The sequence below is a fragment of the Trametes versicolor genome, assembly GCF_000271585.1.
Source record: "Trametes versicolor FP-101664 SS1 unplaced genomic scaffold TRAVEscaffold_3, whole genome shotgun sequence".
In the NCBI taxonomy this organism is placed as follows: Eukaryota; Fungi; Basidiomycota; class Agaricomycetes; order Polyporales; family Polyporaceae; genus Trametes; species Trametes versicolor.
Genome location: NW_007360323.1, coordinates 2,262,367 through 2,287,956, shown reverse-complemented (window position 1 = coordinate 2,287,956; position 25,590 = coordinate 2,262,367). Strand labels below are relative to the sequence as shown.

The window sequence follows — 25,590 nt, the reverse complement described above, 5'->3', positions numbered from 1 at the left end:
ACATTTCCGTCCCCATGGCATAAATTCATACAACAAACTTTTGTGCTCCTTCTTCAGCGCATTCCCTCCATATATATCCGGATGTCTGTAACCAGAAGAATGCCTCGCGGCGCGGGTCCTGTCAGTTGTCAATGGTCCGTTCTTTTACAGTGGTAGGGCGCCTTACGTGATGACGTACTTTACAATTCAAACAGAGAGGGAGAAGGTATGCAAACGCTTACAGAAACGGCTGTATTCGCCAGAAATACTCCAAATTGTCGCATATCGACTGTACCTCCAAGACTCTTAGATCCGACGTGAGGCTTCGTGTAACAAATAATACCCCGATGGATTAGCCATGCAAGAGCAATATTCGAAGAGGATGTATGGTGGCCGGTGCGAAAAGTGTTGCAGAACCGATGGAGTGATAGTAACTTCAGTGCCGCCATTAGACTTGTTGCTTCTCGATGACATACACTGCTACTTAGCCGCATGGGCCGCTCCCGGCGTGTGGCGATTGAACATACAGGAGATTTATCAAAGGAATTAGCACGGCCAGAGTACGGTACTACTGTCTCCGAAGCAATGCCTATGGAGTCAGGTGCAACCATCAAAATCTAATATACACTCTTCGTCAAGGGCCTTAGGGGCGTCCGCAGGCAAACAAGATCCCCCAACGCAAGCGATTTCAGAAACGACCTATCGTTTCCTAAGCAGCTGTAAGATGGTGACCATATACTAATACAACAAACTTATGCTTTCCCTTTTCCGCGTCTCTTCTACCTTCACACGGCTTCGTCCTCTGCGATCTCCCACCCAATCTCCTTTCCCGCCCAGAACGGCACTACATGTGTCGCGCCTGTCCCATAGCCCTCGATCCCAACAACTTTGTTGGACGCACGTCGAAGGACAACGCGCTTATCGGTCTCCGCCGCAGGACGCCCATAGAACGCGCGCCCATGTGTGCTCACGAAGCCCTCGATCTTGTCCAGCGCGCCGAACGACTCGAGTAAGTGAGCCACCAACGGCAGCAGGATCGGAGAGGTGTACACCCCTGCTGCGCACGGCTGCGTCGGCGCCGCCGTCGCCTTTGTCTCTGCCGGATGGGGTGCAGAGTCGGAGCCGAGGAAGAAACGAGGATGCCCTGGGGGGGAAGCGGGATGGAAACGCGTAAGGACTTCTGCGGCAACTCAACCGTCGGGGGAATAACGAGATCCCGGACCTTCTTTGACCACTTCCCAGAGCGCGGCGCGGTCGTCGGGGTACTTCGCGACCGGCTTGCAGAAGTGCCAGGCCTGGCCGGCCCAGTCGTCGACGGTGAGCGCGAGGTGGTGCGCGGTGATCGTGCACGCGACGGTGTCGCCGAGGCTCTTCACGCACTCGACCGCCGCGCGCGTGGTGGCGTGCTCGAGCACGATGCGCAGCCGCGGGAACTGGGCGTGCAGCTTCCGGAGGTGGGGCAGGAACGCGGGCTCCGCGTTCAGGACGCAGGTGTTCGTCGCGGCCGAGGAGGGCACCTCCCCGTGCAGGTTGAGCACCATGCCCTCGTCCTCCATCGCGGCGAACACGGGGTAGTACGCCTCGTACGATTCGATCCCGCCCTCGGAGTTCGTCGTGACGCCGCGCGGGTATGACTTGACACCTGTGACGCGGGCGATGAGCCCGATGGTCTTTCTGGGACGGATGTGCACGGAATCGCACCGACGACGCCTGCGCGGGCGGCTCTGCGGACCTCGTCTGGCGTGAGCTCAGGGCCCAGATAGAGCGTCATCAGGTACTCGACGGCAGGATCAATCGCCTGCAGCTGGGCCCGGTAGAGCAAGGCCTGCTCCGCGTTCGTGATGGGCGGCTTGAGGTTGGGCTAGGTTGGACGGCGGAGATGAGATGGGGCCGGTGGAAGACCGGACGGGGGACGTGCCATGACATAGGCAAGAGAGAAGCCGCCTTGGCGGACGTGTTTCGTCACAACCTCTGCCAGAGGACCCTGGCGTAGGTGGACATGGAAGTCTGCGGGGGAGGCCACCGAGATGGTTTCTGAGGACATGGTCGTCGCTGGTCAAGAAACGCAGATCTTAGATTCGGCAGAAGTGGGCCAAACAAGCGCCCATTGGGAAATACCTGAGCAGGAACATCGATCATGACATCATGGAGACAGACGGACACTCCGGTCCTCTGGGTTGCTTGACCTTGTTTGCACACCTCATTCGCTGAGATACATTGCCAGGGCAGCCGCTTGTACAGCCGCGCCTTCGAACTTCGAAGCACCGTCCTGCCGGCACGTATACCGTGTTCTACGGGGGTATGACGAGACAAAGTCTTCCTCCGCAGTGTAGAGTGCTTGGCTAATCTTGATTATAGGACACGTCGTGGAATTAACAGTCGAACTTCGCTTGGGGTGCCGCTCTCGCCGCCGCGTTTTGCTTTGCTTCGGTCCACCATGGTCCCTACTCTACCCACCGAGATCATACATCTCATCATCGAAAACCTCAGAACGGCTCTGGAAGAGCACACCCTCGCGTCTTGTTCTCTCGTATGCAAATCCTGGAGATCCTTCGTCCAGCCCCTTCTTTTCCAGTACGTGAGGCTGTGTGTCACAAAGCCTCTTGACCAGTTCCTTGCGTTCCTCAAAGCTTCCCCACACCTCGCCGCGGCTATCCGTATCTTGAACATATGGGCTAACATGCATCCTACGACGATGGTGATCGACGCTGAGTCCGGGAAATGTCGTCTATCCCCCATCCTACTCTTGCAAGTCGCGGCCAACCTGCCTCTCAGATCTCAGCGCCGAGCTCCAACTCCAAGGGATTACGCTCATCGGATGGCCCGATGATATTCCCCTTCCAACAACGCCGGTGAGACTTCACAGGCTGAAGCTCCACTTCCTTATTCGCTCATTCACAATGCATCTCTTACGATCTCTTCAGCTTCTTCGAACTCGATGAACTCGACGTCGCCGATAGCCACACCGATGAGTTTATCAACCCGACAGCGGCATTGGCGGTTGCCCTACCAGCCGAGACGCGACCCATCGCGCGCAGCCTCGAGATCATCGGCGTGGACGCCTTCGTTATGCGCAACCTCTTGTATGGAGGGCTCCATCCAGACCATCTCGCCACCGTACGATTCTTCCCCACAGACGGTGAATCGTTGGGGCTTGCCAGGTTGATCCTCCGTACTCAGGGCGCAGGCGTGCTCAACATCGAGCTCTGTATTTCTCACATCATCAACTTCGAAGGACCCCAGGATGCTAGTAAGTGTTCGCGCCGCCCCATGTGTTTCTTGCGGTCCGTGGATCCTCAGCACCACCTTCCACAGCATTCTGGGACGTCTTCAGTATGTCCTCATGCACACGCCTCGAAACGCTGAACCTTTCCTGCAGGCACCTCATCCCCCGAGTCCAGGAAGCGCAGGGCCATGATGGTGTCTGCGCTGCATACCTCGCCACTCTTACCTGTGTGACGCCGCGGACCCTTGCCGCGCTCATATTCGATCTGCCGCATACGAACTCCGCTGAGGCGTTGTCTTGCGTCATGCGCCACCTCGTTCCGCCGATCGAGCAGGCCGTCGCGCGTTTCCCGGGGCTGCGAACGCTCACTTTGGTGGCACTGGTAACGCGGTCGCTCACGGCGGAGGAATGTATGAATGCTATGCGCGGTACCCTTCCGGCGAGGATTATGGACGGTGGGATGCTTAGGTTCGAATACAAGGATGTAGATTGATGTGAGCTCCATTCCCTGCATCCGTGTCTTTGAAGATAGTTCGTCTAATATTTAGTACAGGACGTGATATATACAAGGCTGTCGTTCATACTGAGTTACCTGGTGCGGGCTTTCTACCCTACACGACTCGGATAGCCGTGTTGATAGGCATTTCTGCACACGCAGCGTTTTTTTCAGCAATTTACGCGCTGGCAGGTACTGACCTCTCGGTGTAGGTTGTGTATGGGCTTTGTACTGGCTTTGCTAAAATTCCAGATGAGCTAAATCTGCTGCCCCGTTTTCGATCGAGCGTAAGTAATCTAGCGCCCAGTACTTCAAAGGCACGATCTAGCGCCCGTCGGTATTGCCTGTATTTACCTCATCCCGCCATGGTACCCCTACCGCCTGAGATCATGGACTTCATCATCGCAAGTACGCACGATGAAATGTCTGCAACATGGGTGAACGAATGGGCCCTGAAATCATGCTCCCTCGTTTGCCGATCCTGGAGGCCGCCCGCCCAAAAACGACTTTTCAAGGATGTGTGGCTCAATGTCAATACTCAAGACCCCGACGATTTCCTCGCATTCCTCCTATCCTCGCCGCATCTAGCTGCAGCCATACGGAACCTGTGTCTGTTTTGGGGGGAGCTTCGGTGGTTCGAAGTTCTCGAGGATGATGCTGATATCGGTGAGAAGTCCGAAGACGATGAGGACGACAAGCCCGAAAACTGCCCATTATCCCCCGTCTTGCTCATGGAGGTCGCGGCCGCACTGTCTCCCATGGCTGTCGTCCAACTGGAGGATATTTCCCTGCTCGGGTGGCCCAGCGATACTCCCCTCCCCACAGCGCCCGTGAAACTGCGTGGACTAGAGCTCAGCGGCGTTATATACACGCCAGAGCCATTCTCTCTCCGCTCTCGCACCACGGCTTTCGATATCTCAAGTTTCTTCGAGCTCGATACAATCTTCTTCTCGAAGGGGCGAATGGCGGAGCCGATCCACTCTGCGGTTTCATCGGACGTGCCACTGGTCTTAACAGCCACCACGCGGCCGGTTGCGCGTACCGTCCAAATTAAAGGCACTGATTGCTTCGCGGCCTTCAACCTCCAGTGCGGAGGATTCGATCCCGGACGCCTGGAAACCTTGCGTTTCTCTCTGACAGATTCCGCCACGCTGCGGTTCGCCGGGGCGCTGCTCCGCCTCCACGAAAACAGCGTACACAACGTCGAAGTAGCGGTCAGTGTGAACTACGTCACCGCGACTCATGAGCGGCCAGAGGTTGCGAGTGAGTCTTTGCCGTCGCTTCGTGGATCTTGCCATTACAGTTGCTAACGTGCGTGTTATCTCTAGGCTTTTGGGAGGTCTTCGGCCTAGCATCATGCACTCGCCTCGAGTCCCTGGATTTCTCTTGGTTCCATGATACTTACGGCACACACGAAGTGCAGGTCCCCGAGACTCAGACTTACGAGACATTTAGCACCCTCCTCGCCTCCACACCACCGGCCCTCAACAGACTCAGATTCACCCTGCCACACACCGACGCAGTGCAAAACCTAGCGACCTTTGCCAGTATTCTGCGAAGCCTGGCTCCACGCATCGAGCAGGCCGTTCAGAGACACCAAGGGTTGCGAACAATCACAGTTAGGGTCATGGGGCTGTTTGCGGCTGACGAGTGTACGAGAGTAATGGATACCGCACGGAGTACGCTGCCGACGAGGCTCCTGGATAGTGGGGTGTTGCAGATCGAGCTCCGGATTTCCCCTTTCTGTAAGTCTTGCATTGATCCCTATGGAAACGATGGGCGAGCTGACAGGCTACCATGCAGGATATGTGGTGGTATGAACTACACAGTTGTTAAGCTAATAGTTTACTGCGTTGAAAGTATCATCAAGTTGAAGGCTCGTCCGTGACGGTGTGCACCCTACTGTCTGTGATCACGTACCCTATTTCCCGTAAGTTCACGTTGTGAACAAACCAAGACGGCCCTTCATGTACCTTAAAACAATATCGTAGCATTTATCTGTCCACAGTCCAGGCAAGAGTGTACTCCATCTGCGCCTCATGCTCTTCCGGGTTCTCCGAGCAGAAGGGGTAGACGCCCTGCAATGGAGCGGTCACGTGGTGAAGAGGGCGACGCGACGGCGCCTGTGTGGCACGCGGCGAGTTGGTTTGGTTCGACTGGCGGGGCGCGGTCGCGAAGTTGAACAGACCATCCACATCCACCTCCTCATCCTCGGCCACCCCCGCGCTGCCACCCTGGGCCACCTACACTAACTCCCGCGCCCTCCCCTTCCGTCCACAATCATGGCCGCTGCGGGCTCCATCACCGTCGCAGGTGTGTGGTCTGCCCTTTGTTCTGCTCCTTCCCAATTGCAAGGAGCGCCATTGAGCACCAACTGACTGTATGTTCCACAGTCCGCGTGCGCCCTCCGACATCATCAGAGGCTGCTCGGCTACCCCAGGTAGTCCACGACACCTTCATTCGCAGCGATGGCGCCCTCTCCACCCCCGGGCGCGTCGCCAACACCTCCACACTCCGCGATATCGTAGAGATCGTCGACGACCGCGTCCTGACGTTCGACCCGCAAGAGAAGGACCAGACGCGTGCATTTGTTGAACGTGGCTTCCTGCCCCCGGGGACGAAGCGCTACAAGGACAGGCGGTTCATCTTCGACCGCGTATTCCGGAACGATGCATCGCAGCAAGATGTGTACCAAGGAACGGCGCGGCCACTCTTGAGCACCCTGTTGGACGGGTTCAACACGACTATCTTTGCCTACGGTGTGAGCAGAACGTTTGCCGGTACGTCGTGTGATGTGCTGACGGTGCCCTGGACGCGCGTATAGGCCACCGGATGCGGCAAAACACACACCATTAGCGGGACGGACGCCGATCCCGGTATCATCTACCTCACAATGGCGGACCTCTTCCAGGAGATCGAGGACCGCAAAGACGAATACAACATAGACGTCGCCGTTACATTCTTGGAAATCTACAACGAGGAGATCCGCGACCTCCTCTCAGAGCCGGGTACCCCGCTACCACGGGGTGGGCTGCAGATTCGTGAAGACAAGAATGTCAAGGTCGTTGGCCTGACCGAGCTCAGGCCAGCCACAGCTGCCGAGGTCAAGGAGATTGTGCTCCTCGGCAATTCGCGTCGGACGCAGAGTCCAACACACGCGAACGAGACCAGTTCCCGGTCGCACGCCGTCCTGCAGGTACATATCACCCAATCCCCACGAACAGCGGCTATGACAGAACTGCGAACTATGGCAACACTCTCCATCATCGATCTTGCGGGCAGCGAACGCGCGGCAGCTACGACCAACATGGGTCAGCGCATGGTTGAGGGTGCTAACATCAACAAGTCCCTTCTTGCGCTCGGAAACTGCATCAACGCGCTCTGCGAGAGCGGCGGCGCGATCCGGCATATTCCCTACCGCAACAGCAAGCTCACGCGTTTGCTCAAATTCTCTCTTGGTGGCAACTGCAAGACGGTCATGATCGTCTGCGTCGCGCCTACGAGTGCCCATTTCGACGACACCCACAACACCCTCATCTACGCGGAGCGCGCCACGAAGATCAAGACAAAGGTTTTGACGCGCAACGTCCTGAATGTCGATCGGCATGTCGGGCAATACGTGGAGGCTATCAACCGGCTCAACCTCGAGGTCGCGGAGCTCAAGGAGAAGCTGGCCGGCAAGCGCAACACGGAGCAGGAGACAGAGAAGCGGAAGAGGCGGGAGGCCCTCCTGGAGATCGAGAAGACGAAGAAAGACCTCCAGCTCAAGGCCGAGCAGATGCAACCGAGTATCGTCGACGGCGCGAACTGCGCAGGCAAGATCACCGTTGCGGAAGCGAAGCTCAAGGTCATCCGTGCACGTTTGGCGGAGCTCGACGCGCAGGCTTCCTCTTCCTCGGCTACGCTCTCGCCTGACCTCGAAACGGAGCGGGCGCTGCTCCAGGCTCTCGCTGGTCCGGAAGAGCAGGTGCTCAAGTCGGAGAGCGCTCTCAACGTGCGCATGCAGCGGGCGAACAACTCGGGCGCGCTCTTCGAAGCCTCCCTACGTGCTCTGCAAGAACGCCGTTCGTCCGACCGCTTGGACGAGGTCTCCGTGGAGAACGTCAAGCTCGATGCTCGTTGGCGGAAGGCGGAGATGGAGCGCATCAAGTCCGAGGCCAGGCAGGACGCGCTCCGGGAGGCCGTCACTGTACAGGCACAGGCCGTCGTCAGCCTCGTCGGTCTCGTTGGGCGGTGCACGGTCATGCTCAACGAGGCGAGCAAGGCGCTCGGTGCGGCCACGGAGGACGGCCGGGATGGGCTGGAGAACACTGCAAAGAGCCTGAACTTGTCGCTGAAGAGCGTGGCTGACGGGAACGACGCGGCGTTCAAGGCACTTCTTGGTCACTCGATTGCTGCATATGCTGTCACCACAAGTCCGCAGGCGAGCATGTCTGCCCTCGGGAGCTTCAGCGGGTACGCGGCACTCGGCGTCGGCCGCGTCGTCTCCAACCCTACCATGTCACAACAAACGATCCCGAAGGTCTCGAGGCGGACATCGTCTTACGGCTCGTCCATGGGCTCCCCTCGCCGGTCACATAAGAGCCCGCGGAAATCCTTGCGTTCAAGTCTCGCCCCGTCCTCGGCACCGTACCGACGGGTCTCCGACAAGGACAAGGGAAAGAAGAAGGGTGTCCAATGGCGCGACTACGCTGGTCAGGGTGAGATCGACGATGGCGGCCAGGGATCTGTGCCCGCCCCCGCTCCCGCGCCCGTAGTCATATCTGTCACCCCCGCGGACCCTAGCTCTAGCTCGTTCTCTGCCCCTGGACCCTCGAACTTCGAGGCAGGAGCATCGTCATCTCACCGCAACCTCTCCTTGGCCGGTTCAGAAAGCGAGTGGGAGGACGAGAAGACAGACACCAGCACGGACTTCAGCCTGTTCTCTGCGCCCTCGATATCGTCAGCGGGCTCATCGTCGTCGGGCATGCTCCGCGGAAATGGTCCTCGGCGACCAAGGGCAAGCCGACTCGACCCCGGGTTCCTCAAGTCACGATCACACGGGTCTTCGGCACTGGGCAGTCTCGCCGAGGACGACGAAGAACGCGCGGCATCGATGGGTTCACCACGGCGCATCCCTATGGGCGACCGCAACATGAACCGCGTGTCCTCCCCCTCGAGCGACTCGGCCAGCTCCTCGGAGACGGCACTGGGCAAGGCGCGCGAACGCCACCATAACAGCCCCGCGAAACGTGTGCCGCTCACGCCTAAGGCCGTTGGCTCAAGCAAAGCGGGGCGGCGGCGGTCGAACATCGGGCCCATGCGCAGTGACCGGCCGCGGCGGCGTTCGAGCATGATCCCACAGCTCTCGCCGCAGGGCCGTGCGTCGCTGGGCGGTGGGTCGTCCGCGACGGGCAAGAGTACAGGAGGTGCGCGGCGCGTCGCGATGTCGCCCGCTAAGCGGACGAAGCGCATGTCGTTGCTGGCGGTGTCATCAGCACGGCTGCAGTCTCTGAGCAGCGCATCGTCGCGGAGCAAAGCGAACACTAGTATCGACCCAAACACGAGCTTGGAGCTGAGCTTCCGCGCGGGTGGTGGCTCGAGGCCGACGTGGCGGTGAGCGTTGAGGATTGGTGACTCGTTATGCTATGACTACTTTGGACGTTTGGGCCCTGCGGGCGTACGCGTGTAGAGGGCGGGTCTTGGAGGCGGGGTCCTTGCCGAGGCTGCTACTTACTAGTTTTGAAATGTGTACTCGATTTATCACGACGCGACACGACAGACTCGTCTTCGTTTTCTTGTTTTGCTCTGTTCTACTGCACCTACGCACACCCATGCATGCCTCCTCCCGCGATTCACTCTCACTTTCTCACTCTCGCTTCCCGCTCTGTCCGCGCGTCCGCACCCTGTGTTCTGTCGTCCGATTTTGAGTGTTGTAAAACTGCATGATACCCCTGCCGAATATCGTCGTTCTATTGTTGTTCTCATACCGTATGCACATCACTACTGCCCTGATTTATGGACTCTTCGACTTGCAGCTGGTGAGGGAGTCGCGAAGTTCGAATGCCGAGGCTCGGTGAGGCGCACCGAGAACGCACACCACGCGGGGCCGCAGAAGCACAGCAAGGGTCAGAAAGAGCGAGATAAATTATGCAAGACGACCATATATCCCCGTACACTAGAAGGCCCGCTTGACCTCGAAGAAAGACTGCAAGGAGGGTCAGCAGCGAACCCGTGCATAGCTGGACACGACTTACCTTCAGGTAGTAGACCTGCCATGCCACAACGGAGAAAAGGACTATCGCTTGGAGGATAGACCACCACTTGACACGGTCGTTTGTTGACTCCGCTGTGTTTCGATGGGTCCGCTCGCGGACGACGATGTATTCTTGTTCATCCTTCACGGAAGTCAACCCATGTGACAATTGACGGATTTCGCGCTCGATGGGCGAGACAATGTCTACGGGCAATGGATGGACACTTAGCTAACCTGTTTGTGAGGATAGATGAACAACCAGACGCACCTTCGTCGTCGACGTAGATGACGCCGTGCACGTTGAAGCTGTGAGACATTAGGCGGCGCGCGCCTCGCCTGCGAAAGTGACACGTACCTGACCATCTTGTCCACAACTGTGGACATCATGTTCGAGAAACAGTACTCGTGCCGTCCATCCTTCTTCGCCGTTATGGACACGGTGCCAGTCGACTGCTTTATGTGCTTTCCGAGCGCAATGTTGTCCGGGTCTGCGAGCTGCGAAAGCAGGGGGTTCGTACCGCTGTGGCGCGTGCGAGAGGGTATGGGGAGGTACGCACCCAGAAGTCGATGTCGAGGTGGCCCCCGCCTCCTACTTGGTACGTCACCGTCATCTGTGCGGCATTGTGAGCACGCTGAAGAGCCACGCAGGGGTCGCTGGGCGCACTTTGTCGTTGATATGCAGGTCCTCGAAGAAGCATTCTTTCTTCGAGGCTGGTACCTCAATCATATGCCCAGAAACCAGCAAGGGCACGACGAGCAAGAGTGCGAGCCACATATTCAAAAGCGCAGGGGTATATGGTCGTGGCATGGTCGTCGAGTGCTCGCTCAGTCGAAGTACAGTCCCAGGAGAGTGTGAGTAGCAGCGGCCAGCGACGCCTGCACAGTGCACCCAGCACAGCTGTAAAGTCACGTGCGTGCTAGCTGCGGGACCCGGGCCACCTTTGATTGCCATCTCGGGGTCCTTCTCGCGATCTGGAGAAGGGCGTCGGCGCGAGTCGAGCTCTTTCTCTACCGCACTTTTTCAGCTCTCTCCTCTCTCCTACACCCCAACTGTACCGCTCTCGCTAACGAACAATACCCACGACGCCATGTCCGAACCGACCGATGCGCTCGCCCCGAGGGTGAGTCCCCCGTCTCTCTATAGTGGTCAGGCGACCGCGTCGGTGCAATCGATGCACAGAGATCGCGCCACCCCTTACGGGCGAGGGACACGCTTGTGCTGACGACCGCGGACGCGATCTACAGGATGAGGAGCACGACCCTCATTTCGAGCCCGTGATCAAGCTCACGGAGCAGGTCGAGACGAAGACCCACGAGGAAGATGAGGAGGTCCTCTTCAAAATGTGCGCTCCGATCGCTTGCGTTCCTCGTGCCCATGCCGCGCCAGGTGCTCATGTGCGGTGTGATCCTACAGGCGCGCGAAGCTCTTCAGGTTCTCGAGCGAGTCCTCGGAGTGGAAGGAAAGAGGCACGGGCGACGTCCGTCTCCTCCAGCACAAGTCGACCAAGAAGGTCCGCCTCGTGATGAGACGCGATAAGACCTACAAGGTCTGCGCCAACCACTCCAGTGAGCACATCACACATTCTTCCTGTGATGGCAGTGAACTTAACGGACTTCATAGTCACCCCGGACATGCGCCTGCAGCCCAACATCGGCTCAGACCGCAGCTGGGTGTGGAAGGTCGCGGCTGACTACTCTGAGAACCCCCCGACCGCGGAGACCCTCGCAATCCGGTTCGCAAATGCTGAGAGTAAGTATTTCCGCCATTAGCATGCGGTGTAATTTACCTGACCATCTTGTACAGATGCTGCGCAGTTCAAGGAAGCGTTCGAGAAAGGCCAGAAGCTTAACACGGAGCTTCTTGGTGGTGCTGCCGCCCCAGAAACGAACGACGAGGCCCCCGCCGCGGAGACGAAGGAGGAGTCCGCCGAAGAGAAGAAGGACGAGGAGCCCAAGGAGGAGACAAAGGAAGAGCCCAAGGCCGAGGACGAGAAGAAGGAAGACTAAACATACCACTGTTACCATATTTCCCATTGATATCGACATTCATCTGTGGCATACGCCCGTCCGCCGTCGACTCTGCGCCCGGCGGACGGCTTGTCTGTGTAGCACTTGCGTTCTGTAGAGGTTGGTTTGTCGGTGTGTAGCCAATATGGTGTATATCCGCATTTTCGCCCCTTTCGTATGATGTGCCAATTACAGTGCGCTCTTGCATCCACCCACTCGCCCGTCCACCGCATATTTGATACAACAGCGTGTTTTACAACAGTCAACAAAGTTCCTTGCGAAGTGTCATTGGCTGGCCGCCAGCGTCAGCGTAGATGCCCTGTGTAGATCGCCTCCTCTTCGTTCCATGCTTTCCAAGATTCCTCAGCCTCCCCCTGGTCTGCACCCCAGTAATCTGGCGGCGCTTCACCCAGTACAGTAGCCTCTCGAATGAGGATGTGCTTGATCCACTGCATCGAAATGAATGAGTGCCTTCATTCGCATATCATTGTTACGAACACCTACCGATCCACTGAACAGACACCCAAGTCAGCACGCAGAAAGTAAAACGACAATTGGAGCTACTCACGGTGCTTCGTACATCGGATCCAACAACAGTGATTCCTGCGAAACGTGATGAGGCCCCACCTACAAGCCCATTGATCAGAGAGACCGCAGCCTACCATGATTCCTCGCAGTCCTCGGGCGCCGCCTCCCCTGGTTGCAGCTTTCTTGCAGATCTGGTCGAGCGCGGCGTTGGTGAATCGGAGCTCTATCCCCGAGTAACCGAACAACGCGGTGTACTGCGAGAGGAGAGAGCCCTTGACCTCAGTCAGCACCCGACGCAGGTCCGCCGGCGAGAGCGGAGTGAGTGTCGTTATAGACGGCATCCGCGAGATGAACTCGGGAATGAAGCTGTTTGATATTAAGCATTGGATCACAGTTAGAAGTATTACGTCGACTGACCCAAACTTGACAAGATCTGAAACGAGAAACGAATGTGGTCATCTCATAGTGGTAAATTGAATTGGGAGAGAACACGTACCACCCGGCTGCACATGCTCGAGGAGGGTTGTTGGCGCGTTGACATTCGGAGTGAAGAATGGCATGTCAGATGCGGCGGATTTGGGCGGAGGTGTTGTTGCCAGATTAGCGGTGAAGCCAATTGACTAGGGAGAGCAAGTGCTGGTCAGTATCGAGATTGCACTCGCGTAGAGAGATTATTGCCATACCCCTTTAGCCATCCGTTTCTTGATGATATCCTCCAGGCCCACGAATGCACCGCTCAGAATGAAGAGAATATTGGAGGTGTCTACCGCATACGATTCTGGCCACTCTAGCTCGAGATCAGTAACTATGCAGTGTGTGTCGAACATGCACTCACGAACGGGAGACGGCATACCTTGCCGTGCGCCTCGCGCGCCCCCCGTCGGGGACTGCATGGAGGGGCCCTTGGCAGGGACGTTAACGACCGTACCCTCCATGATGCGAAGCAGAGCTTGCTGGACGCCCTCCCCGCCGACGTCGCGCGTCGATTCTGGGCCCGTGGACTTGCGAGCAGCTTTGTCTACTTCATCGATGTAGATGATACCCATGCTGTGGTGGAATTCCGTGATCAGTGGACAGCTGATGGTTACATCTGACGTCCTCACTTCGCTTTGTACGGATCCCAGTTGGCTGCTTGCAGCTGTGCAGTCTCATGTGGACTTTGTCTAAGGCCTCAAACACTGTAGGTACTTACTAGCCTTTGGACGCACATATCTACATCGTCTCCGACATCTGGTGTGCGTCAGGAATGATCGTTTGACTTTGCAGCCGTGGAGAAATACGCACATCCGGCCTAAATATTCGGAAGCGCGTCTGGCAACTAGGTACGTTCAAGAAACTTCTGCCACTTACCTGTGTGAACGTGGTGGCGTCACTGACTGAGAAAGGCACGTCCAAAACCTTCGCGAGAGTCTTTGCCAGCAAGGTTTTCCCTAGACGGCGTGAGCTAGGCTTACTTAGCTTCAACAGCCAGACGTCCTACCTGAACCTGTGGGACCGCTGCGAATCCGGAACAATTGAGCTCAAGAATCTGTACTGATTGCTCAGGAAAGTACAGAAGGACACACATCACCAGTACGTTGCTCTTCTCGAAGACAGGCAAAGGTGTCCGGGGCACGAGTGGTGATTCCGCGGAGTACGTGTCGGCTTGCGCCCCCAAGGTGCTGACTGTATCCACAGCATATGAGCTGAGGGTTCTTGAGCTTCACTGGAAGCATAGAATATACGACCATTTGTTGATAAAAAGGACGACCTGCTCAGATGTGGTGGTTCGTCGTAGTACATGGCCCTGATGTTTGCTTGCACCCGCGTGTAGTGGTTGTACACACTTTACGGAGTGCAACATAAGCTTAAGGCTCTGCCGCACGCGAAAGCATCGAGGAAGGTCTACGTACGCCACCGAGAGCACCTTCTTGGCGTTCTCCTGACCTATCACGTAGTCATTAAGATATTTCACCAGCTTCGGGACGTAAGCAAGCAACACGATAATGCTGATTGACTCTCTCTACCTGACGAGGTGTCGCTAGTGCCATCGGGCTAGGACCATACAGGGAGTCGCCGGACAGATCGTCTTGCTGCGTGTACCGGCGGGGTTGCGTACGTACGGATCGCGCGAAGACCCGAGAGCGAGAGAGCTTCAAGGGTGCAGCAACGCGACAGCAGCAGCTCAGTGCTGTCGAACGGCCGTTCAGCATGGCAGCGGTACGAGAGCAAGCAGGACGGCTGCCCACACATCCCGACCGGCACCTCCTGGTCTTGTACGTACGGTCAATGCGGACCGGTGGGCCCGACAGCTTGCTGTGCGTTTGGCGCCCATTGACGCTCCGAGCTTGACCTTTACCACCACCGCCGCCGACGCTATAGTGCTCAAATTCCTCCGCCTGCTCTCGCTATACATTCCACCGCAAATAGGGACTACGAAATGGGTAGAGACCGCTCTCGCTCTGTGACTCCAGACCGCAGGGACCGTGATCGTGACCGTTACCGCGACAGGTCTCCTCGCGCGCGATCCCGAGACCGCGAAGGACGGAAGGAGTCGCGCAGGTCTGACGGAAAGGACGGAGAACGCGACCGCCCCCCTCGTAGTAGGCAGCGTAGCGTGAGCAAAGATAGGGACCGCAAGTCTCACCGGCGGCACAGAGATAGAAGTGGCAGCTCGGAGCGGGATAAGAAGAAGTAAGTCTTGCCAACAAGCGTCACTTTGTGCACGCATTGATGTTGTGTAGGCGCAAACGTGACAAATCCGAAGACCGGAAGGCTCGAAAGGCTGAGAAGAAGCGAGCTAAGGAGGAAGAGGAGGCCCGGCGAGTCGCGGAGTTGAGCGTGTACAGCGCGACTGACAACCCCTTCCACGACGTCAACCTTGACCAGCAGTTCCGCTGGCACAAGAAGAACGAGAAAGAGAAGAAACAGGGGCTGTCCCTTGAGGAGTCGCAGCGGAGGGATGCTCTACGCCGACAGGAAGCTAAAGAGGAGCTGGAGCGGCTGAACAAGAGGCGCGCTGAACGAGAGGCAGAACAAAGGATACGCGAGGAGGAGGAGATCAGGATGCATAGGCTGCAAGAGTCTGCTCAGATGTCTGAATGGCTCGGGAAGGAGGAAGACTTCCAGCTGGACCAAGAGCGCAACAGGGCCATGATTCGTATCAAGGAGAAGAGGGCGAAGGCCATCGACTTCCTCGCGTTGAATCTGCGCTACGTCAATCCCACCACCGAGGAGGAGGGCGATGATGATGAATTGACCAAGGAAGGTCTGGAGATTGACCTCGACGAGCCGTATACCATTGTCGACGTATGTGAATCTAACTTCTATGTTACTGCAGTGTCGATTCTAACTCGCTTGTAGAGCCTTACTCCCGAGCAAGTAGAGGAGCTACACGACGATATTGAGAAGTATCTTCGCCTCGAGAAGTCAGAGTCGAGTCTCGAGTTTTGGACGGTATGGTCCCCTGCCGCTGGTTCAATATCATCACTAACTTGCCCCACAGAACATGATGGTAGTTACAAAGGATGCGCTAGAGCGCGTGAAAGCTTCACGTAGAATGGGCGCCGCGGCCGCAGCCGCAGTCGAGTCCGATATCTCTGCTCTGCTGCAGGGCAAGTCATACGATCACCTAGTGCAGCTGCAAAAGCAGATACAAGCCAAGCTCCTCAGCGGGGAACCCATAGACACAGACTATTGGGAGAATCTCCTACAGAAATTGCTCGTGTGGAAAGCAAAGGTAGGATCAAAAGTCCATGATATTTACGGTATGCTCAACATCTCGTCAGGCCAAGCTTCGGACTTTCCACGAGGTCGTCGTCCGCAACCGTCTTGAACAGCTCCGGAAGCGGCAGCGGGACGAAGCACTTCAGGCTCAGGAAGAGCTATTGGCTGGCGTCGCGAGATCCGCTCAGAGGGGTGACGCCCGAAATGTGATTCCCGCAGAAGGCGTGGAGAAGGAAGTTGCGGAGGACGTCGAACCCTACGACCGCTCAATGAGCCCGCAATTGGTAGACATCCGTGATTTGAAGCACGACGAACGAGAGATGGACATTCTCACGACAATCGAGGACCTCCGTTATTTGGTATGCAGATATGGGCTCTTGTACGATGAGGTGCTTATACTCTATCGTAGATGCAACAACGCCGCAATGTTGCAGGATCTCGGTTTATCGCCAAGCCGGTCGAGGCACCCGCCGAAGAACAGGTTGTCGAAGCCCCGAGCAACGCAGACCTCGCGGAGGCCCTGTACCGCGCTGAGGCCGAACGGGAGCTGGATGAAGAGGAGGAGCTCTTCAATGTGGAAGAGGCGATCAATCGCACGACCGCATACAACTGGGAGGACAAGCATCGTCCGCGGAAGCCCAGGTACTTCAACCGTGTCCACACCGGTTACGAGTGGAACAAGTACAACCAAACACATTACGAGTACGTATCATCTATACGCTGCCATTCAGTCGACATGCTCACCCTGTCGCAGTACGGACAACCCTCCTCCCAAGGTTGTGCAAGGCTACAAGGTGATTAAACCGCCATGACACCCTGTAGAATATGTACTGACCTCCCTCTATAGTTCAATATCTTCTATCCCGACCTCATCGACAAGTCGAAGGCGCCGACATACAAGATCATCAAGGAGCCCGGCAACGACGAGACAGTCCTTTTGTACTTCAGCGCTGGCCCTCCATACGAAGATATCGCGTTCCGGATCGTCAACCGCGAATGGGAGTTCTCTCACAAACGGTACGTCCCTTTTGTGACATGGACACTCCAGAGATTCGCAATATGCTCAACTGGCATGCAGAGGGTTCCGGAGCAGTTTCGACCGGGGATGTCTCTCGCTTTGGTTCAACTTCCGTCGGAATGTGAGTACCATAGCCAATTGCTACGCGTATATCTTACTGACTCCAGGCTTTAGTTCTACCGCAAGTAAGACTGCTGGTCGTATTTTTTTGGACCTGCTATGTATTATATTCTGCCCAAATGTCGTCGTTGTGTTGTGGAATACTGTACATATTGCAATTGCAGACATGAGCCTCGCGATCGACTATGAAGCGAAAGCCAAGATAGACGCCGACCTTGACTCGATCGCGATTCGCGGGAAACGAGATCCTCTCACTCCAGCCTCAGATCTTGCTCTCTCATACCCTCCTCTTTCTACTGCTTGTCTGTGCTACATCTTAGCTTGCTCACTGGTGTAGCTACAAAACTATGCCGACCGTCGCGTGCGATAAGGAGGAGCTATGGCAGAGACTAGGGCGCGCCTACTGTATGTGCAAGCGAGAGTACTCCGAGTCTCATACCTTCTGCTGATTTTGGACTGTAGCCGCGGATGAGTTCGATCGCCTACTCTTCGAGTTTGGCCTCGAGCTGGACGAGGACGTACGTTCATTCTAGTCACGCAAACTTGATTGCGTATCTCAGCACAATGCTCCCAGACCACCGAAGAAGTAGAGGCATTGAAGAAGAAGGGGCTCCCGGCTGAGCGTCCAGTGCGTGCCACTTCCCTCTTGTGGATCCCTATGCTAATGTTTATGATCATAGCAACTCAAAATTGAGATTCCTGCGAATCGGTCAGTCCTCAGCTGAGCATGCCCTGTGCACCTGCTGAAGATGCATATGTAGATATGACCTCCTCTGCATCGAAGGCATCGCCCGTGCGCTGCGAGTATTCCTTGAGCTCGACAAGCCGCCTCAATACAAGCTCGCCTTCCCTCCTGGTGGCGAAGCCGACCTGCTCACTGCCACTATAGAGCCGGAGGTCCGTATGGCTCATGGGGGGCTGCTGCGACGACGGCTGACCCTTCGCACGCACGCTATAGACTGCGAAAATCCGCCCGTACTTCGCATGCGCCGTGCTCCGCAACGTCAAGTTCACACAGCTGTCATACGACTCGTTCATCGACCTCCAGGACAAGCTGCACCAGAACCTCTGCAGGCGGCGACAGTTCGTCGCCATCGGCACACATGATCTTGATACCATCCAGGGACCTTTCAGGTATCGGGCACTACCTCCCAAGGACATCAAGTTCGCGCCTCTAGGGAAGTCGCAGGAGTACACGGCGGAAGAGCTTATGACCGTCTACGAGGTACGCAATAAATGAACTCCTGGTCTGCTTAACGGGTATCGACCTTCTCGCAGTCAGAAAAGCACCTCTCGCGTTATCTGCACATCATCCGGGACTCTCCCGTGTACCCCATCATCTACGACAAGAACGATGTCGTATTGTCCATGCCCCCCATCATCAACTCCGAACACAGCAAGATCACGCTTAACACGCGGAATATCTTCATTGACGTTACCGCAACGGACGAGACGAAGCTGCACATCGTCACGAACATCATCGCGACCATGTTCTCCGAGTACTGCGCGGAGCCCTTCACGTACGTCATGAACAATTCCACAGCAATATTCCACGCTGATTACTGTACACTAGGATCGAGCCAGTCAAGGTCACTCGCCCCGACGGAACCACTCAGCTCACCCCCGATCTGAAGTACCGGTCTGCCACGGCGCACGCATCCTACGTGAACTCATGTACAGGTCTCCAACTGGATGCGCCTGCAGTAGCCAAGCTCCTCGAGCGCATGACACTGACGGCGACGGTTTCCCCGAACGAGTCCGACGAGGTTACTGTCCAAATTCCGCCCACACGGCCGGATATCCTTCACGAGTGCGATCTTATGGAGGACGCCGCGATCGCATATGGCTTCAACAAGCTGCCCGACGCGTTCCCTACAACGAGCACAGTCGCGCAGCCGCTGGCGATCAGCAAACTCAGCGACATCGTCCGTCTTGAGTGGGGCCTAGCAGGCTGGACCGAGGCGCTCCCGCTCATCCTGGTACGTTCCTCACAGAGTGTTCCCTTCCACCCCACCTAACGCATCTCCACACAGTGCTCACACGAAGAGAACTTCGAGTGGCTGAACCGCAAAGACGACGGGAAGACGGCCGTGCGCATCGGGAACCCGAAGACGCTCGAGTTCCAGGTCGTGCGCACGTCCCTCCTGCAGGGCCTCCTGAAGACGATCCGCGAGAACCGCTCGCGTCCACTCCCGATTCGCGTGTTCGAGAGCGCGGACGTCGTGCTCAAAGACCCCACGCTTGAACGCCAGGCACGCAACGTGCGCCACGCCGCGGCCGTGTGGTGCAACAAGACCGCCGGGTTCGAGGTCGTGCACGGCATGCTCGACCGCATCATGCTCATGCTCGAGGTCCCGCGCATCGCGGGCGACGACGCCGCGGCCCCGACTGGCTACTACATCAAGGAGCGCGACGGTACGTAACACCCCCACCTTCAGATTGGGCTGCGTCTGTTTCTGTTTGCCGTGTGGATGCTGATCGACGTGTGTGCGCGCAGACCCGACGTTCTTCCCCGGGCGCGCGGCGACGATCTACTACCGCCCGCCGAAGAGCGCGAGCGGGCTGGCCACGTTCAAGCGCACGCTCAAGGCCGCGTTCAACGACTCGGACGACCTCGAGGTGGGGGTGCTTGGCATCTTGCACCCGTCCGTGCTCGAGAAGTTCGAGATCACGTACCCGTGCTCGGCGGTTGAGTTCAACCTCGAGCCGTTCAAGAAGGAGCTGCAGACGGTGTTCGCGTAACGCAGTCCGTGCGGCCGTACCGGGGAGGCAGGACGAATGAAGTGTAGAAGTTGTCATATATGTACCTCGTCGAATGAAACGTTCGCTCAATCTCCACCTCCGTCGCGCGCGCACCCGTGAGCTGCTCAGAAATATAGCGGAGTCATCTAGTACACGGAGATGTATATTACAGGGAACGAACGTCGCCCGAGCAGCTTCTCGCAAAAACACATTCACACAGAGATAGGATGCAGCACGCCGGGGTAGATGGAGATGGAGAGAGAGGTATCCAAGCCAGACATGTCCAAGATGAATAAGTGAGATTAGCACTCCTCCGGCGTCGCAGAAGAGCAGAACGTATGCAAGACCGCAACATCCTCCCAACCGCCCCAGGTCGCGAGGCCCGGGGCCCAGCCAAACGCCCCCGCGCTCTCATAGCAAGCCTGCTGAGCGCAGGTCCTGGTGCAGCCGCGCCTCGTCGGCGTACGCACGCGCGAGCCGCTCGTTCCGCTCCGGATTCGACGGGTCGAGCGGGAGGACGTATGCGTTGCGCGTCGGCTGGGCGTCGTCGTCCTCATCGTCCTCGGCCGGTTCGGCGTTCGCGGCCGCAGAGAAGCCAAGGCCGGAGCGCAGAAGCGAGCCGTCTGCGAGGCCGTGGAGCCCGAAGGCCCGCTCGATCGAGTTCAGAATCGCGGCGGAGCGGGCCTGCTCCTCGGGCGTCGCGGGGGCGGGGGACTCGCCTTGTGATGCAAGGATGCCACGCTCCCACCGCTTGACGCGCCAGAAGCCGAGGACGGAGGTCAACAGCATGAACCAGCCTAGGCGCAAGATCAGTATACCGCTACTATGTGAGAGAAATTAGCAACTTACCGATGGTCATGAGCAGGAACGACAGCCACTCGGTGGTGGCATCGGGGCTGATGTATCCGTCAGTCGGGATATCTGCGGTAGGGGTCGGCGGCGCGGTCGCTGTGAGGTTCAGATTGCTGTAGTACGCCTCCGCCTCCGCAGCGGTGGCAAACGTTGGGCGAGGCTCCTCTGGCTTCCACCCGCCCCACACGTCCTGCTGGTCGGACACGTACGCTTCCTTGCTCCGCAGCGCGAACCCGTACTGGATGAGCGTGATCCCCAAGCCAGCGCGCGAGCCGAACTTCGCGGCGTGCGTCGTGTGCAGCAGGTACGTGAGCAGGAAGCCGACGAACTGGAACGAGATCGACACGAGCATGTTCCAGAGGAAGGAGAACAAGCTGCCGGTGGGCAGCGAGTCGATGATCACGTCCCCAGGCGTGTTCGACGCCGACGGCGCGTGGATCGTCGTCTCCCAGTACGGCGGCACCGCGTCCGCCTGCGCCTGTGCGTACGACGGCGGGACCTCCTTCTGCACCTCCTCGGGCACGATAAGGACGTCGTCGCCTACAAGTACCAAACCAGGCACGAATCAGCATAGATGGACATCACCCCGGATATACACACGCACCATCCTGCACACGTATCCCTCTCGACGGTTTCGCCGTCACATTGGCGAACACACCGTCGTTGGAGAACCCGCCGCCGACCGGGCCCTGCGGCCGCTCGTCCGCCAAGCCGAGCCGCTGCACGTAGTGCGTCGGCAGCACCGCCTGCGCCGTCCGCCTGAACCACCCGTTCGCGCCGCGCGACGACGCCGACGGCGCCGCATCCGTCGCCGACTCCTGGAACGCCGGCACGAGCCCGTTCGAGTTCCCGAACTCGTTCGGGAGGGCCCGCGCGGATGGCCCGGGGGGCGAGCCCGGCGGCGGGCGGATGTAGTCGAAGTCGGCGTTCTCAAAGTCGTATGCGCCAGGAGCTGCGGCGCCCTGGTGGTGGCCGACGTCGTGTGAGTCCCGCGTAGGGTGTTCGGGCTCGGCGTTGGACAAGGCCTGGTAGCCGTTGCGGCCCCGGGCGGTTAGAGGCTGCGGGCCGTCGTCATCGTCGTCCGAGTCGTCGAACGCGGCCTCCATCTCGTTTATCGCATCTGGGTCGGTGTGTGGGTTCGGTAGTGGGGCATAGCGTGCAGGCATAAGGGAGAAATAAAGAGGAAGCAAGGGAGGGGGAGGGAGGAGGACGTCGCAGGCGGTGAGAGACAGAGTCGCGCGATGGGGCCGCGCAGCGTAGTGCGGGCAGTTAGGCGCCCTGATTACACCTCCATCTATACCTGCCATATCCGGACATGCCTCGCCCCGTCCAGCCAATCACAGAGCTGCATCTGTTTATCTCTGTAGACGTTGTGGCGCCTAACCCAAAGGGGGAGCTTTCCTATTGGCCAGAGCCTAGATCGTTCAGAGACCGTCCTCCAACTGAATCCTCTGCTTCCACCAATCTTACCGGATGCCCCTTGGCATCTTCTTTGACGAACAAGAGATGTGCAACCGCTGCCCACGCGCAACGCACAGGACATTTATCACCGAAGTCACTAATCATATATGCACTGCATGGTACTGCGATACAAGCAACGGATAGAACACGACCGCCACTACGCCCATCTACTCCGGAGACCTCGCTTGAGGCGACCGGGATCGACACCATAGATGTCATCCATAAATCAGCAACGTCGCAACCATCGGCTGGCGAGGTGGCCCGGAGTGCTCTCCGGGCGCTCCGTCGCGGTCTCCGACTGGTGGAAGGAGCGGACGCGCGCGCTGCACGCAGTCGAGGCGAGTCGCGCTCGACCGAGGCACCGACGGGGTATAAGTCCGGCTCCAGATGCGACCGCCTGCCGGGAAACGTGTTGTCAGCATCACAGCCGGTGGGAGGGTGGTATGCACCAGGAGCCAGGAACGTACCTGGCAGGCTAGCGCATGTACAGGTCCTCCCTGCTCGCACTGTGGCTCTGAACGAGGCGCTGCACGCGCTGACAGCTCTCCATCCGCGCATCCATGAGCTCCGAGAACATCTCGAGGATCCGGGTGGCGGGCTCGGTTGGGGGTGCGCGCGTCGGGCGACGCTTGCGCTGGTGGAGGGCGACGCCCTCGAGCTTGAGACGCATCATGTTCTTCCGCCGCATCCACCGGTTCATCGCGGCAGAGCGGGAGGGTGGAGGGATGGTGGCGTCGGTCTCCATCTTTACGACGGGGGAGTCGACGGCGGTGGCGTCGGACATGGTAGATGATGCGGGGGAGAGGGCAGACTGGGTGGAGGACGAGGGCGAGGGTGCATCCGCCGCAGCGGGACCGTCGATGCCCTTGGTGAGGGCGAGCTCAAGAGCTGCGCGGGTGTGGTGGGCCCAGTACCGTTCTTGCTGGTAGAACTGCTCGAGGGAGTCGAGGAGGCCGACAGCGGGGTGCTGTGTGTGGGGCGAGGTGGGGGAGTGGGGAGGGGTGGGGAGGCCGCCGTCGGGGGAGGGGGAGCGGTACTTCATGTTGTGTGGTGGGCGGGGTGGGGGAGTGGGTGAGAGAGAAGGGGCGTTGATAGTGGGGAGGGAAGGGCTGTCGCGGGTTGGCTGTCGGGCATTTTATGAGGGGCAGAGGACGAGTCTCGACTGTCTCGAGAACAACCGCACGGGAGCTTGAGCGAACGTCCAGACCAATAGCGTTCCAGACCAGGCCCTGTGAGCCAATGGGAACGCGCCATCCCATTGGCCAATCACCGGCTGATTCGAGCGGTGATTGGCTGCCTGCGAGGCGAACAGCTCGTCCGCGGAGCAGAGGCCCCTTCGCCTGCGAAGAGGAGCAGAAGAGTGAGCAGGGAAGGCGCAGAGGACATCGACATACCGGAGCGAGGCAAGAGCAGAGCCCTGCCCGTCGTTGCAACGGACAGAACACGCCCCGCCCGCGTGAGCTCCCCGCCCAACATGGACGCAGTGACGCACCCAGATCTCCGATCCTCCCCTTCGTCAGCGACCTTGCTATTCCTGGCCTCCTCCCGATCCGGCCCCGCGGCCAATCGCGTCGCAGCATGCGCGCCTACGCGCCTTCCTGGGCTGCTGCACGCTGATTCGCTCCTGCACCCCGCCATGTTCGCCCGACTCCCTCCCCTCCTCCTGTTCTCGCAGCTTGTCCTCCTCGCCCGTGCGCTTCCCGAGCTGCATATCAAACACAGGATCCTCCACCCGTCCCTCCCCGCCGCGCCTTTCGTAGACCGTGCCACTGTCCTGCTGACGGGCTCTGGGCCCACCGCCGCCGCCCGCCTCGTCCCCTCCGAGACTCTCACTGATGACCTCCGCGAATATCTCGAAATGGCCGAGGGCCTCAAGGACGCGTTATACCAGGTCGCGCTAGAGCACCCAGGCGGCCCTGAGCAGGCCCAGTTGGCCTCCTCTTCCGTCCTCGCTGTAAGCCGACCTCCCTCTCGGCCTTGTCTCTTTCTGGCTGCGGGGCTCCAGACGCCTTCCCCGCCCTCTTTCTCTCCATATGTTTACAATTGTCCCATGGTCAACCGTGGCGTGCTCGCTGTGATCAATCTGAGATATTGACCGTTGTTCCCTCTCGCCCCGCCCAGTGCCATCTGCCGTACAGCACCTCCGAGTCGTTCACACTCCACCTCGACCAGAACGGCACCCCGTTCAGCCTCGACTATTTCGTAGGGCCCATTCCGCACAACGGCGCGTGCCCGAAGAGGTCGCGCAAGGCCAGCGCGCAGTCCAGCCACGCCCAGGTCACGCTTATCGCCAACACGACCGTTGCACTTCGATCCCCGAGTTTCCCGCCTCTGTACGTTTATTTCCCCGCTCTACAAGCCCGACCCCGCGAAGCACTGCGCACGCGGGGTCGCACTACGGACACAACACGCGCCGTGATAGCGGTGATGGAGGTGGCTGATCATCTGCATACAGCCCGCAACTACGCGTACCGCCCCCCGTGACGGCCGAGGGCAAGCCCGTCGAAGCGCCGCGCGAGAAGTCGTTTATCGAGAAGTACTGGATGTACATCGCCATCGCGCTTGTGGCCATGAGTACGTGTGCCTGCTGTGTTCTCTCCGGCACGACGCTGACGGATGCGGCGCGGGCCGTGTGTTCATTACAGTTGCCGCACCGGCGCCGGCTGCTGAGGAGGGAGCGGGAGGCCGCGACCAGGGGTCTGGGGGACGTCGGTAGCTTGTGCGCCGCGTACTCGGGACAGAGGTGCCTGCTGCTGTGCGCCGGACGCTGCTGCGTGTGCATGCCGCCGGGCGCGACGGGCTCGTGAATAACGATCGGTGGCTGTTTCGGCGTGCCGCGAACGCAGCTGGACGCACCCAGGCCGGCCTCGGAGGGCTTTTGTACGTGTCGCGTGTGCCGTTTGCAACATGTTTGGCATCTGCGAACCCGCCAGGCAACAGACGCAGCGCGCGGGCGGTGCGCGGCGGACTGTATGGAGAACTCTGTGGACTGCGCCGTACGTCGCGTCCTGACTCGCTGACGGACGTGGTGGCTGCGAGCCCGGCCGAACGCGGGGCTGCAGCGGTGGGGGCGATCGGGAGCGCCGCGGCTCATTCGCTCTGGACCAAGGGCGCGCGATTCATGTTCTTCCTCGGCCAGTCTTCGATGCATATTCCGGGCCATCGCTCTCCCGCCTCTGGCCCCGCTAAGGTTCGCCTCCTCCCCTCGTGACATACGTGCC

At 58.6% G+C, this 25,590-nt stretch overlaps 10 protein-coding genes across 10 annotated transcripts; 5 read left to right on the top strand and 5 right to left on the bottom strand.

Annotated features, from left to right (window-relative positions):
- Nucleotides 1-525: 525 nt before the first annotated feature.
- On the bottom strand, nt 526-3,395 carry TRAVEDRAFT_63467 (Dihydroorotase homodimeric type; the record flags this gene model as incomplete). The annotated part of the gene is made up of 7 exons (XM_008037511.1): nt 526-1,123; nt 1,202-1,621; nt 1,681-1,840; nt 1,934-2,031; nt 2,437-2,666; nt 2,990-3,298; nt 3,331-3,395. The coding sequence occupies 7 exons, from the start codon at nt 3,393-3,395 to the stop codon at nt 765-767; spliced, it is 1,641 nt and encodes a 546-aa protein (XP_008035702.1). The 3' UTR covers nt 526-764.
- Nucleotides 3,396-5,983: 2,588 nt separating this feature from the next.
- On the top strand, nt 5,984-9,631 carry TRAVEDRAFT_163542 (kinesin-domain-containing protein; the record flags this gene model as incomplete). The annotated part of the gene is made up of 3 exons (XM_008037510.1): nt 5,984-6,014; nt 6,095-6,462; nt 6,526-9,631. The coding sequence occupies 3 exons, from the start codon at nt 5,984-5,986 to the stop codon at nt 9,298-9,300; spliced, it is 3,174 nt and encodes a 1,057-aa protein (XP_008035701.1). The 3' UTR covers nt 9,301-9,631.
- Nucleotides 9,632-9,796: 165 nt separating this feature from the next.
- On the bottom strand, nt 9,797-10,796 carry TRAVEDRAFT_27352 (supernatant protein factor C-terminal domain-containing protein). Its single transcript, XM_008036653.1, has 6 exons — nt 10,601-10,796; nt 10,494-10,547; nt 10,292-10,431; nt 10,205-10,242; nt 9,938-10,140; nt 9,797-9,888 (listed from the first exon to the last, which is right to left on the bottom strand). The coding sequence occupies exons 1-6, from the start codon at nt 10,709-10,711 to the stop codon at nt 9,859-9,861; spliced, it is 576 nt and encodes a 191-aa protein (XP_008034844.1). The 5' UTR covers nt 10,712-10,796; the 3' UTR covers nt 9,797-9,858.
- Nucleotides 10,797-11,024: 228 nt separating this feature from the next.
- Nucleotides 11,025-11,943, top strand: TRAVEDRAFT_115259 (ran/spi1 binding protein; the record flags this gene model as incomplete). Its single annotated transcript, XM_008037509.1, has 5 exons — nt 11,025-11,057; nt 11,182-11,279; nt 11,351-11,502; nt 11,558-11,686; nt 11,741-11,943. The coding sequence occupies 5 exons, from the start codon at nt 11,025-11,027 to the stop codon at nt 11,941-11,943; spliced, it is 615 nt and encodes a 204-aa protein (XP_008035700.1).
- Nucleotides 11,944-12,248: 305 nt separating this feature from the next.
- TRAVEDRAFT_163537 (ClpX ATPase regulatory subunit) lies at nt 12,249-14,663 on the bottom strand (the record flags this gene model as incomplete). Its single annotated transcript, XM_008037508.1, has 16 exons — nt 12,249-12,414; nt 12,512-12,546; nt 12,606-12,837; nt 12,889-12,904; nt 12,968-13,091; nt 13,155-13,258; nt 13,307-13,518; nt 13,575-13,609; nt 13,664-13,701; nt 13,756-13,762; nt 13,822-13,901; nt 13,952-13,968; nt 14,037-14,136; nt 14,199-14,296; nt 14,364-14,428; nt 14,478-14,663. The coding sequence occupies 16 exons, from the start codon at nt 14,661-14,663 to the stop codon at nt 12,249-12,251; spliced, it is 1,515 nt and encodes a 504-aa protein (XP_008035699.1).
- Nucleotides 14,664-14,821: 158 nt separating this feature from the next.
- TRAVEDRAFT_163534 (uncharacterized protein) lies at nt 14,822-17,429 on the top strand. Its single transcript, XM_008037507.1, has 10 exons — nt 14,822-15,144; nt 15,195-15,759; nt 15,814-15,906; nt 15,956-16,189; nt 16,239-16,535; nt 16,586-16,878; nt 16,931-16,970; nt 17,024-17,193; nt 17,255-17,315; nt 17,369-17,429. The coding sequence occupies exons 1-10, from the start codon at nt 14,891-14,893 to the stop codon at nt 17,381-17,383; spliced, it is 2,022 nt and encodes a 673-aa protein (XP_008035698.1). The 5' UTR covers nt 14,822-14,890; the 3' UTR covers nt 17,384-17,429.
- Nucleotides 17,430-17,661: 232 nt separating this feature from the next.
- Nucleotides 17,662-20,056, top strand: TRAVEDRAFT_116804 (phenylalanyl-tRNA synthetase; the record flags this gene model as incomplete). Its single annotated transcript, XM_008037506.1, has 10 exons — nt 17,662-17,719; nt 17,777-17,832; nt 17,889-17,942; nt 17,995-18,023; nt 18,076-18,211; nt 18,273-18,539; nt 18,593-18,834; nt 18,888-19,293; nt 19,348-19,729; nt 19,812-20,056. 10 exons carry the CDS (start codon nt 17,662-17,664, stop codon nt 20,054-20,056), a joined length of 1,875 nt encoding a protein of 624 aa, XP_008035697.1.
- A 411-nt stretch (nt 20,057-20,467) lies between these two features.
- On the bottom strand, nt 20,468-22,074 carry TRAVEDRAFT_44735 (uncharacterized protein; the record flags this gene model as incomplete). Its single annotated transcript, XM_008036870.1, has 3 exons — nt 20,468-20,853; nt 20,906-21,448; nt 21,513-22,074. 3 exons carry the CDS (start codon nt 22,072-22,074, stop codon nt 20,468-20,470), a joined length of 1,491 nt encoding a protein of 496 aa, XP_008035061.1.
- Nucleotides 22,075-22,449: 375 nt separating this feature from the next.
- TRAVEDRAFT_63462 (uncharacterized protein) lies at nt 22,450-23,420 on the bottom strand. Its single transcript, XM_008037505.1, has 2 exons — nt 22,837-23,420; nt 22,450-22,766 (listed from the first exon to the last, which is right to left on the bottom strand). Exon 1 carries the CDS (start codon nt 23,409-23,411, stop codon nt 22,845-22,847), a length of 567 nt encoding a protein of 188 aa, XP_008035696.1. The 5' UTR covers nt 23,412-23,420; the 3' UTR covers nt 22,450-22,766; nt 22,837-22,844.
- A 585-nt stretch (nt 23,421-24,005) lies between these two features.
- Nucleotides 24,006-25,298, top strand: TRAVEDRAFT_57074 (uncharacterized protein; the record flags this gene model as incomplete). The annotated part of the gene is made up of 4 exons (XM_008037005.1): nt 24,006-24,323; nt 24,491-24,702; nt 24,825-24,943; nt 25,015-25,298. The coding sequence occupies 4 exons, from the start codon at nt 24,006-24,008 to the stop codon at nt 25,083-25,085; spliced, it is 720 nt and encodes a 239-aa protein (XP_008035196.1). The 3' UTR covers nt 25,086-25,298.
- Between the last annotated feature and the right edge of the window lie 292 nt (nt 25,299-25,590).